This window comes from Sebastes fasciatus, chromosome 16, assembly GCF_043250625.1.
Source record: "Sebastes fasciatus isolate fSebFas1 chromosome 16, fSebFas1.pri, whole genome shotgun sequence".
NCBI classification, from domain to species: Eukaryota; Metazoa; Chordata; class Actinopteri; order Perciformes; family Sebastidae; genus Sebastes; species Sebastes fasciatus.
Genome location: NC_133810.1, coordinates 24,528,535 through 24,540,858, shown reverse-complemented (window position 1 = coordinate 24,540,858; position 12,324 = coordinate 24,528,535). Strand labels below are relative to the sequence as shown.

General features: G+C 42.1%; 1 protein-coding gene across 2 annotated transcripts; it reads right to left on the bottom strand.

Annotated features, from left to right (window-relative positions):
* Positions 1-1,417: 1,417 nt before the first annotated feature.
* Positions 1,418-11,903, bottom strand: kcnk4b (potassium channel, subfamily K, member 4b). 2 transcript variants are annotated; one of them, XM_074610587.1, is made up of 8 exons: positions 11,806-11,903; positions 9,624-9,753; positions 9,060-9,336; positions 5,484-5,598; positions 5,190-5,350; positions 4,901-5,087; positions 2,929-3,071; positions 1,418-2,847 (listed from the first exon to the last, which is right to left on the bottom strand). In XM_074610587.1, exons 3-8 carry the CDS (start codon positions 9,246-9,248, stop codon positions 2,245-2,247), a joined length of 1,398 nt encoding a protein of 465 aa, XP_074466688.1. In that variant the 5' UTR covers positions 9,249-9,336; positions 9,624-9,753; positions 11,806-11,903; the 3' UTR covers positions 1,418-2,244. The 2 variants fall into 2 exon arrangements, with proteins under 2 accessions (XP_074466688.1, XP_074466689.1); XM_074610588.1 differs by lacking the exon at positions 11,806-11,903 and having other exon boundaries at positions 9,624-9,813.
* Between the last annotated feature and the right edge of the window lie 421 nt (positions 11,904-12,324).

Here is a 12,324-nt window from a genome sequence, read left to right as displayed (position 1 = left end):
GTCCACTTTGGTCCAGACTGAAATATTTCAACAAACATTCAAGGGATTGCCCGGAGGTTTTTTACAGACTTTTGTGGTACCTAGAGGATGAATCCTGATGATTTTTGATGATCCTGTGACTTTCCCTCTTGCACTATCATCAGGTCAAGCATGGCTGTAGACTCTTCATCTCAAAGCCGGTTTAAGGCATAGGCCATATGGGCGATCGCCTAGGGCGCCACCCTCTGGAGGGCGCTGGTTGTTAAAAATCTGAATTTTTGTCTTCAAACCATTGTGATGTCTGCGGCGGCTGCGGGGGAGGGCTCCAGATCCGAATTTCGCCTCCGGCACCAAAAGGGCTGGAGCTTCATCTCGAGCCATCTGCTTCATCTTGTTACACTTTATTTTCACAACAGCTCCCCAAATCAGAAAGTGATTCCTCTTCACCTTTCACCAATCGAGGTGGTTTGTAGGTGGAAATCTTGTAGGTGTTTAGACACTAAATTAAAGGAGCAGTGTGTAACATTTAGGGGGATCTATTGGCACTCACTTTCCACGTACATACACACTCTACGCCCTGACTTTGCTATACTCCAAATGACCTATGCTACTCTTACAACAACTTTACAACACCACTAGATGCCGCCAGATGTTACACACTGTTCCTTTAATAGACATCTTTAAAAAGTAGTGACTAGGGCATTTTATATGATGACAAAGTCAGGGTCCCTGGTTTGATCCTAGAAGAGGCTCATGCTGCCACTAAGAGGTGTAGGACATTTCTGTGCACATTTTCTACAGGACAGACCCTAAAAGCTCTAGAAGAAAACAAAGATATTTGACATTAGTAATTAAATCTGGTATGAAACCTAATACCATACTCCAGTCTGTATAGATGGTCCTCATGAAGAGGCACTGTATGCTGGGCGCTGTGAGAACCTCTACATTAAAGAGGACCTATTATGCCTTTGTGCTTTTTCCATTTCCTTTAGTGTGTTATATAGTTTTTTGTGAATGTAAAAGGTCTGCAAAGTTACAAAGCCCAAAGTCCAGGCCAAAGGGAGTTACTCTCCCCCACAGAAACGCTGCTCCTGAACTGCCTGAAATGCAATGCTTGAAGTCCCGCCTTTTTCTTCCATAACGTGGTGATGTCACCAAGTAACATATTTGCACAGTAGCTGCCTAGTGGCTAATTGGCACACCCTCAAACAAAGCTAGTTAGCGCGGAGCTGGAACGGAGTCTGAAGAGTTTAGTTGACCAATCACAACAGAGTGGGCCAGCTGACCAATCAGAGCAGACTTGGCTTTTCAGGACAGAGGGTGAAAAGAGATGTTGCAGCACAGCAAATATGAGAAAAATAAAGTGTTTTTTTGAACATTGAAGCATGTTAAACATGTTCTAGTAGAAACCCAAAATACAAGTATGTACCTGAAAATGAGAATAATAGGTCCTCTTTAAGTTTGGGACACATATTGTAGCCAGATCCTGGTTTTCAGTGGCTGCGTGACTTGTGTTTGCTCTCTGGAAATCACTGATTGTGATTCAGCTCTCCCTAATGCACCTTATTATGCTCCACCCCAGCTTTGTTAGACATGTTGACCTACTTTTTCAGGTTTGATGTGATTGTACTTATTGACTTATAAGACACAGTGCTGCTTTCATTAAAAAAAATCTTTATTACATATATGCAGTACAGTAAGATTAATGCATCTGGCCATCAAAATGCAAATATTATGGTTCTACACAGTATTTAAAAAAAGTTTTGTTACATACCAAAAATGTACAAGAGCCCGTTTCGCACCTGTTTGATTGTTGGCAGGATTCAAGAGTAACTGTCTCAGACCAGCGCAACCTCTTTTTAACATGAGCACACCACACTGCTGTGGCAACTTCCTGACCACATATGTTTTTTGGTTTCCTTGTCTGCTGCACTATTTGGTTGAGTAAAAGGGGGGAACCCTCGTGTTGAGAGAGTGCATTTCTGTCTCGGCCCAGTAGAGAGCAGTAACTCCTCAGAAAGTAATGGGAACATTGGCATAAAAATCATCATCTCTGATTGAGGCATACACACTCGCATGCTAAGAGCATTAAATGCAAACCGCAAGTGGCTAAGGCTTCTGCAACATGTTTTCATCTCAAGTGTCTGTAAGTAAGCAGCAGTACATATACACAAATGAATTGCTACATTGAGAACTCCTCTGTCTGATTATGAACACATCTCATATTTCTCAAGTCGATACTAGTTTCTGTGATCAGCTTCAATCTTAAGCCTTCACTGGTAGACCTTGAACTGGTTTGGAGTTTCCATTGGACTCCTTCTTGTCACGGTTGGAGCCGTTGATTTTGTTGTTCCTCTGTGGGACAGGTCTTCTTTGGCGTCTCCTCTTGGGAGTACGAGAGCGTGCACAGTTGGGTTGGGATGCATCCAGCAGAGGATCCAAATGTAGTTTGCCGCTCTGGGCATCGGAAGACTCATCAATAAAGGCGAGGTTCTCCCCAAAGTAGTCCAGAGGCTGAGACAGCTGGGGATCTGGAAGAGTCTCCTCCTCTTCAGGCTCTGGAGGTTTTTCCTCAGGCACTCGCTCCGTCTGAGTGACCTGAGAGTTTGTTTCTGATCCAGGCGCTGATTCATTAGAGGAAGAGGAAGAGGAGTAAGATCCAGACTCTGTCTGACTCTCACGCTGCTCTTCTTGCCCCTCAGGGGCCCCATTAGCTGGCACACTGTTACCATGGCTGCGAGGGCCGTGGCGGCGTTTTCGCCGACGCTTTTTGAAGGGGTCATCGATTTTTCCTGGAATGCGAAAATCCACCGACATATTCTGGATGTTTTGAGTCCAGTCAGTGGCGTGGGCCCGAAGTTCCTCCATCTAAGAGAAGAGGAAGAAACCAGAGGTAATGGAAAGGAAGTGACGTGATAAAAACAGATGTGAGAGGAGGAGGAGAAGCACCTCAGCTCTGGTCTTCTTAGATAGAACCCGAAGCCAGTTACCAATCATTGTCAGGATAGATGCAAAGTAGGCAAGACCCAGCAAGATCCAGAACCACACTAAAGGCTTATACCAGGTGTCACTCCCCGCAAGTCCTGAATCCCCTTTGAGAAGATACAAAGACACAGCAGCAGTGGTTAAAACGCAACACATCCATCCATCCATCTTTTTCTATGGAGTAAATAAACATTTAACATACTATACGGTAGATTAGATAATCAATGAGTCATCTCTCGCAAGAAAAGAATCCTGAATAATTCATAAGGTAGATGAAAATTGTCTGAGCTAAGTGAACTTAATGCGTTACGACTGACAGTTATATTTATGGATGGCTAATTAAGTCGTACTCGTACTCATCTACAGATCAATGAATTCCCCGAAAAAGCAAAAATGTGCAAATGTAAGTCAGATATAAACAAATTAGACTGCAACGGAAAACTGTGTTTTCATTTCAGCTGCTTTGCACATGTCCTGAGTAGATTTTTATTGATGTGTATTAAAGTATGATGATCAGCGCACAGGGTGCTCTGAGAGTTGAAACGGCCTCTTTTTAAAGGCTTTTAATGGGGATGTATCGGTGCACTGATATTTGTATGCACCCTGGGCTCTGAGGTGCCCCTCTGATTAGCTCCAGTTCCACTCTGACGTGACCTCAGGGTGAAAATAAACCTTACTCTCTTCTCTACATGCAGAAAGGACAAAAGGGCAGATTTAGTGATTTGGGGGTTCCACTCCACAATTCTATACTTTCAATCCCCCTACATTTGACAGATTGATTTTATTTTTTTTATTCTAGTTTACATGATGCACTGTTCTTGAATAAACAAGACAACAGTATATAATAGTTGGTAATTTTTTTCTGCTTAATTTGAATTTTAATTAAATTGTATCTGGATTTTATGAAGTTTTATGTGTGTATAAGGGACAGCAAGGTGGTGCAGTGATTAGCAAGTGGCTCGCAGGTTCAAACCCGGCTTGGGGCCCTTCTGTTTGGAGTTTGCACGCTCTCCCCATTTTAGCTTTCTCCAGGTTTTCCGGCTTCTTCTACATCGCTCGTAGGTGTGAATGTGAGCGTGATGATTGTCTGTCTCTAATCAGGTAGTATAATAATTGTCCTGTAAAACTGTAAAAGAATCTATTTTGCATAATGAGTAGCCTGCTTTTGAGTAAATTTTTTTCTGATAAGAGAATTTACATTTACGTTTACTTCTAATAGAGTATTTGTTTTATAGTATCTTGTAATATTGCTCGCCTAGTTTTACTTAAAGGTGCACTGTGTGGGATTTGGCGGCATCTAGCGATGAGGTTGCAGATTGCAACCAACTGAAACCTCTCCCGTATGCCAAGAATGTAGGAGAACTATGGTAGGTGACGCAAAAATGCGAATGGCCCTCTCTAGAGCCAGTGTTTGGTTTGTCCATTCTGGGCTACGGTAGAAACATGGCGGCCGGCTCTGTGAAGAGGACCCGCTCCCTGTGTAGATATAAATAGCTCATTCTAAGGTAACGAAAACACAAGGATTCTTTATTTTTAGGTAATTAAACACGAAAGAAAACATACTTAATATTATATTTCATTTCTGCCAATAGATGCCTCAAAATGTTACACACTGTTCCTTTAAATGATGGATCTGAACATTTCTGGTTCCAGCATGCGGCTGCATCGTTTCTCTCCCTCTTTCTTTCTCTTTTCTTGAATGCAGATTTAATTTCTTGCACTTCCACAATGACGGTGATAAAATATAAGTTATTGGAGGGTGTATAAATATACATTATATTAGAATGGGAACTTTAATATGTTGTATATAAACATGCCCGCCTGTTTATATGCCTAATGGTAAAGTCTGCCCCTGAGAAAGGATGCCCCTTTGTCATTTTCACCCTTTCCCTCAAAGTCTGTGAAACACGTGGGTGGTTGATTAACTGTCGTATACCTGCAACATAGTCTCCAAACCCCACTGTTGTCAGGGTGATAACAACAAAGTAGGCCGACTCCAGAAGAGTCCACCCCTCCACCTCTTGGAACACCAGGATAGGCACGGCAACAAAGAGCACGAGACCCAGCAGGATGGACAGGACGGCTGAGATCACTCGCACAATGATCGGACTAACTCGCCATTTCTGTCAGCAGGGTGAAACAAAATAGCGGGATGAGACAAATAAAAAGAAGTACATGTACTGTGCAAGAAAAGACGACATTGAAAGCTCTATTGAGGGTCTGACCCGGAAGAGAGTCTCTATTTTGGCAACAGTTTTCCTCAGCCCAGTACCCAGATGGTCTCCGACTCCAGCGAGCAGGATACCAAACATCGGAATTCCAACCAAGGCGTAGAAAATGCAGAACAGCTGCCCTCCTTCTGTCTTGGGGGAGATGTTTCCAAAACCTGAACATGTGGGGTCAGGGGTGGAAGAGACGCCGATTTGAAGACACAAAATATAAAGGTCAGAAAGTAAACAGTCAAAAGTATTTAATCAGAATGTATGTTGGCGGTCATATTGCTCCTATTGAACACCCACCGATGGTTGTGATGATAGTCCCTGAGAAAAAAAAGGCACTGGCCAGATCCCATTGGCTGACGAAGCTGAGGTTGCTGATGGGATCCACACCTGCACCGACGGCGTCCACTACTTCCTGGGATGGGAACGGTGAAGAAGAGAAGTGGTTAGTTCATGAAACAGCTTCAGCAATTTGTATTTAAAGGTCTTATTGATAGGTGACAATTAAAATGATGGCTTTTCCTGAAAAAAATTATGATTGTGAATTAATCATAAATAAAATGTTGGCGGGTCAAAATGAATGTTTTGTTTATCTTTGTGGAAGACATCTGACGTTTGGTTCCCACTTCTAACAAGGCTTGTGAGTCAATAGTAAAACGACGTTGGTATCACGTCGTATACTGTAGAAAAGTGCATTGTCATGGCATCAGCAGCAGGCAGTCAGTGACAAAGAAGTACAACTGTGACGGCTCCATTTTGTCCCGAGTGTATCGGACCACTGCCAGCACAGCAGATAATTTAATTCCGCATCTAATTATCCGTTTTGTGTCTGTTGGTACTTGAAGACATTTGTTAACTCTCAAGTTAAAGCTTAGTATGATGAAGTTGTGATTGAACGTGGTGTCTGCAGACATTATTAGCCGAACTAATAAATTAGAAGTTTACAATCACAGAGACAGGGCTGTGTCTGGTTGATCCTGTTTGTTGGAGGGATTAATTAGTGTAAGCACCGCCGACAGTTTGCCAAACTAACACAGCACATTTCGAGTTGTGAAATTAGCTGTACTTCCCAAAACTTGACCTCATGTTACTCAAGCTGAGAACAGATTGTAGTAGGAAGGAACTTCTCTATTGAGGACCTGTTGAAACATCAGCTGACACTGGTTCAGTGAAACCTGACCCACAATGCCGCTTGTTGTGCAGAACAACATCTGAAGAGGTACTTTGTAACAGCTGCCTGGTTCAATCATGAATAAGATGACTCCAGGTTTTTTTTTTTTCCTGACAGCATCTAACAATAGATACAACCAAATGCTTATATATGAGTGTATTTATATAACTATAACAATGTGGAAAAATGTAGGCCTACTGGAACTTTTTGTTTTAGAAAGCCACTAGATGAATGAGTTGGTATACAATGTCTTTATAAGACTGAATTTAATCATTATTGTTGCTTGTATCTGTTCAATGTTAAGTAAATACATGAATAAATAAGTGATTATAATATATGAATAAATTGTGTAACATATACATAATTGTGTAACACAGGCCTTTATGAAACAATATTTTGTTTCAAAATTTTGTGAAATAATTTAGGCTAAGACATTATTAAAACTTAACTTATTATAACATTTTATTTAACCATTTTTATTTTTGTAATAACAGAGTTTTATAGGAGTTTATCTTTTATTTTATCTGAAGAACAAAAAGACATCGAGTCTTTCTAAGTGGTCGCTCTGGCCAACAGGAGCTAGCGAACACTAACATCTTCACTTTGATGCTGAGTAATAATCTAAACTCACAAGCCCGCCTATAGCTAGTTAGCTGGCAAGGCTCATTCAATCATTCATTCAATACTAATATTATGAACACGATAGGTAATGTCCTCATTATCCATTCAGTCTTTTCATTTAATCAGTAAACAGGATGCAGTGAAGAAGCTCGCCAGATCTGTTTTCATCTTCCTTTAAATATTCAAAAACAAAATGTGATCCCCCCGTTTACTTCTGTCTCATGACCTTCAGTCCCTTTAACCTTTTTGAAAATGTCAGTGGCTAAAACCGTAATTTACAACTTTCATTCTGGAGCGAGGACAAACATCTCAGAATCACAGCACGTTTGCCAAATCGGCTCGTTGCGCTCAGCTTTCATGCACTTACACACACACACACACACACACACACACACACACACACACACACACACACACACACTAGAGCTGACCCATCCTTACATAGCTGCTCTGACCACACCTGTTATCTGGCCCACAGTCGCGCTGTGCTGCTCCACGGGGTCACAGACAGTTTAACTGACCAGCTCCTAAACCAGCTCCTAAATCTGAAGGGTCACCCTGAGGACCCACAAAACTGATTCTATATGATAAGTTGCACTGTGAGGGGTCAAACAAGTTCCCAATTAATATAAAATGGGAAGCAGTAAAGGTCAAAATATATTTTTAGCTACAAGAGGTGGTCAGTCTCGAAGCTTCAGACCCAGTTGTGTCTCAGACAGAGGTAGATAATAGTAAGGGGGAAATAAGTACACACAAAATTTCACTGCACTATTATATTAAATAAAATATTCCATAAAATGATCAGCTTTAATTCAATTTTGTAATATTAATTTCATGGCATTTCAGCTGTTTTGAGTACAAAAGTAACTAAAAAGTAGCAGTAACTTAAAGTCTGCAAAGTCATCTATAAATCAAACAGTAAATACAATTACTTTTTAATACTTTTCAGTGGCTACCAACCTGGGGGTCAAGACCCCCAAAGGGCTTCCAAATTAAATCTATAGGGTCACAAGATGATTTAAAGGGTAACTTCGGTATTTTTCAACCTGGATTTTCCCATGTTTTTGTATCCAAGTGACTAATGGGTGGATGGTGAGTGAGCAGCATTAATGTAACGTTATGTCCACTAAAAGTACTTGTTTTTGCCGCTGACAGGCTCAGATTGTTATTAGAAGTGTCTGACAACATTATGGAAAGAACCCTATAGAGAAATTAAATGTTTTTTACCTTTCACTTGATCCGGTCTGTTTCTTATAGTGTCCGAGTCCAGCTCAAGGAGAAGTTTCGTTGTGAAATCTGAATATCCATATTCTCTGGCTCAAATAAATACGGGCGGCCATCGATTTCAAAGACCACATCCACCATGTTGAAATCATCTAAATATTCAGCCATAACACTGAAAATCTATTATATAACACTTCTGTACTCCAACACCATAATGTTGTCAGACACTTATAATAGCAATCAGAGCCTGTCATGGAAAAAACAAGCACTTTTAGTGGATGTAAATGACGGTGCCAGCTTGCCCCAATAACATTACATTGCAGCCCGTGAGCAGCTGCCGTCTGCAGCGCTCTCCCTCAATACTGGACCAATTTTAGAAAGTGCTGTCCCTATTAGTCAGTTAGACACAGAACATGAGAAAATACGATGGAAAAATACCGAAGTTATCCTTCAAGATGGAGCGTAAAAACACAAAATGTTAGCTTTAAGGTGAAATACTAAATTCATTTACCTCTTTAGACCTGTAAAAATCCTTCAAATGACACGATCTCATGCCAAGGCCATAACTGATATTGCTTAATTTGAAGGGGTCACAAGCCCCAAAAGTTGGGCACCACTGCTTTAGGTATAGGACAAAATTTAGACAACAGTGGTTGTGGTGTCACTAATATGCTCAAGCCCATTTATAGACCGATGATGATGATGCCCCGCCCACTGGAAATTGTAAGAAAAAAGGGGAAGAGTAGCTTAGCCGTCCTTGAGAGACTGCACTGTAGATGGGTGTTTGTTTACCTGTTAAACACTTGGAAAATATTCCAAAATAAAAACTACATAATGAGCCATGAGAACATCTGCCCTACCTCTATAAGGGTCTGTAGGTCGTCCGGGCCCATGCAGGTGAAGTTCAACAGGAATTCCCGGCGCGTGTCCTGCAGCTGCATGTGCTTGCCTTCCTCCCGTGGAGCCTCCAAGGAGCGGAACACAACGGCTCCCAGCACCAAGTAGAGAACCACCCCCGTGAGGATGCCGAGCAAGGTGGAGCACCGCATGCCTGTACCTCGACCAAGTCCGAACGAAGACTGCTGTTTCCCTCTGCCAGCCTCGGGGCTGCTGTGGCCTGGATCCCAGCTGCTGCAGCTGAAACATCAGCAACCACACAGACACGAGGGTTTCACACTGACCACAGCGCCTTACAAGCAACCCCAGCTGTAGACGGGGCCTGCAGCAGCACGCTATTAGCTGCACATGAGGCATTAAATGGACTCAAGCCTCACCACACTGCTGACACACAGTAAATGCAACATCCCCGGTAAAACGGCAGTCATCTGACATGCACTGACACTCTGAACAGATGTGACTGTACGAGTACAAAAACGTAAATGGTCCATGTCATCAATACACGGACAGATAATAGTTGAGCTTACCTGTCAAGCCGCGGTAGTTGTCCACGCCTTCGTCTTTTCCAGTCCCTCTGCGCACCAGGCCTGAGGATGGAGTCCCTGGATCCGTAGCCACTGGGGAGCCCGTCCACCTCACACTCTGAAGGAGGGGACACTAGCAGAACAGTGGCACATATGTTCACATGCAATTCAGCATTTTACAACAGTGATTTAAAATAAGAGAACAACAAAAGCTGTCAGTATTGAGGCTGATCCTCAATGACAGGCGACAACAAGAAGTGAAACTCTCAGACGTGGCAGCGTCACATACTGAGTTGCTCATGTTGTGGAACCAAAGCCATCTGTTGTACATCGCCATCTTCCAACCATATGCACCATGTAAGCATTTAGTTCTGGATTCCTATACATTACACCTTTTCCAGACTCAAATTTTCAGTCTTCTTGGTAGATTTTTCAGACCATATTGACTTTGTGACACGAGGAGGATGCAGTGTTAGGATTTTACAGAGTTTGCATCCAGCTTTCTTTTCCCAATTGGAATAGTTAACCAACCGGGCTTTGTATTTTGGATCGTCAAACCAGCCCTTGAAAAACTTGCATTTACTTATTGTGACGCTTCACTGTCAAACATCTTGGGGGAGAGCTGTTTTGCAGGCTGTGCCCAGTACTTCTGCCACTCTAGGCGAAAAACAATTATGCTGCCCCTCTATTAGCAACAGGGACAGACTGGGACAGAAATCTATCACTGGACTTTGGGATGGAGAGGCCTTTCATGGAGTGCCCATAAGGTGCAAGCTGAAAACATTTTGGGCAGTAATTTTAACACATTTTAACGCACGCCATCGCCTACTTCTTGCCTTGCATTCGACGACATCGAGCTCGCTCTGGCCCACGCTCTCTCATCCAAACATTTTGGCTGCACTGGCTGCTCCAAACGCCATGAAAAACACTCTGCTTGTATGAGCAATTTACTTTTAGAAATTCTGAATTTTATATTTTAGAAAAACAGAATAGGGACAACGGTTTGGAAACAGAAATGTTTTTCCAGACTCTCTCTATACTTATCCAAACCTGGAAATGACTAAAATCAAATTCCATACTTTTCCATACTAGTGGATGTTTGTGATGAGAGACTGCAACCCCACCTATGTAACCTTTGGGTGGAAGAAAATATGCCTCATTGTAGATGAAGATGTATTTCCTTTAGGTGATGCTGATCAGCAGTTGCAGAAGAAATATCAAGTGCAGGTACTTCCGAATACAGCAGCAGATATGGCTTTACATGTCCAGCCGTGAAACCCGATTTGGTCTGATGATGTTGGGTCATTGTCAGCTCAAACCAAGAAGGCATTCAAAACTGAAACTGGAGCCAAGGCTCTGCACACTGATGCATCTTTACCTTGTTAAAGCGATGGAGTTGAGAAACTGATAGATGTGTCCGACACTCCCTTTGCGCCGGAAAATTTCAGAAATGATTTAAGAGGGCGAGATTTCTGAGTCAGACTAAAAAAAAAAACAAGCACCCGTTTTCTTACAGTAAGTCCGGTGACTGCAGCTCTTTAGTCAGCAGATCCTTTGAAATTAAAGCAATAAACTGTCACACGGTGACAGCCAAATATACACTTCTGTCCACAGTTTTACAGCTGCTGGGAATACACACAAAGACTTTCCACTTAACAAATTGAACACATCATAGCCAAAAGTTAGCAGTGCAGTAAAACTCACCTATATTGATCATTTAAATGCCTTGTCTTATATACATACAGGGTATATATAGGCTTATACAAGGAGACCAATACAACAATACATGTGTGATTGTCCATGCAATATAGTAGTTCATGAATTATTTAAAGAACACAATGATCCATTTTAACAACAAATACATTATTGAAGCATATGCTGGCCCAACTACACAGTTGAAAAGAACATTTGAATGTGCAAACTGCTCACCCAACTATCTACCAACAGCTGCATACTTACCTCAGACTGCACACAGAGAAAGCCAGACAGATTATACACCACTAGACAAAAGGAAATTGTAATATGGCTTGCATTAAGTGGCAACAGTGCTGCTGCTGCTGCTGCAGCAACCGAGCCATAGCCGTAGTGATCCCGTTTTATCACCACTTAGGGTCCCTCTGGGTGCGTAAAATGTACAGTATGGTACTGACCAACGCGCCACACAGTCCAGTCCATGTGTGCTTACCTCAGAATGAAGGATCATAAGAATCCAGAGTACCAGTCGCCTCATGCATAGTGTTTCATGAGTTCAGGCAGCCGCATACAGGGAGGTGTGTGTGAGTGTGTGAGTGTGTGTGAGTGTGTGTGAGTGTGTGAGTGTGTGAGTGTGTGGATAGGGAGGGAGGCTGTTGCTGAGCACACAAGAGAGAAAAAGATGCTCAATCAAACAGACTTTATATCGAGAGCGAGAGAGGGAATTAAAGAGAGAGAGAAGGTGGAGATGATGATGAAGTTAAGGATCATTTCAGTTTCTTCAGTTAGATCAGTTTATTTTTCATACAGTATAGGTAAAGATGTAATCCTATAATGGCATAGAGACATAATGCAGCTTCATTTGCTTCAGTCAGTAAGTAGAATTGTTCATATTCTTCTGTGAATCATGGCTAAAAACTGAATGTCCAGTGCAGTAGTGGCTGTAAGTCATATCTATGGGATCAATGTTCATTGAGATCTGATTGGTGTCACACTGCCGACTCTGCAGACA

What these genes read in the sequence shown, in the direction of transcription:
- kcnk4b (XM_074610587.1), bottom strand. Translation starts at nt 9,248, where the DNA reads ATGCGGTGCTCCACCTTGCTCGGCATCCTCACGGGGGTGGTTCTCTAC. An exon ending in ACCTACAGACCCTTATAGAG is followed by an intron (nt 5,599 to 9,059) that starts GTAGGGCAGATG and finishes TTCCCATCCCAG; the next exon opens with GAAGTAGTGGACGCCGTCGG. An exon ending in GACTATCATCACAACCATCG is followed by an intron (nt 5,351 to 5,483) that starts GTGGGTGTTCAA and finishes CCACATGTTCAG; the next exon opens with GTTTTGGAAACATCTCCCCC.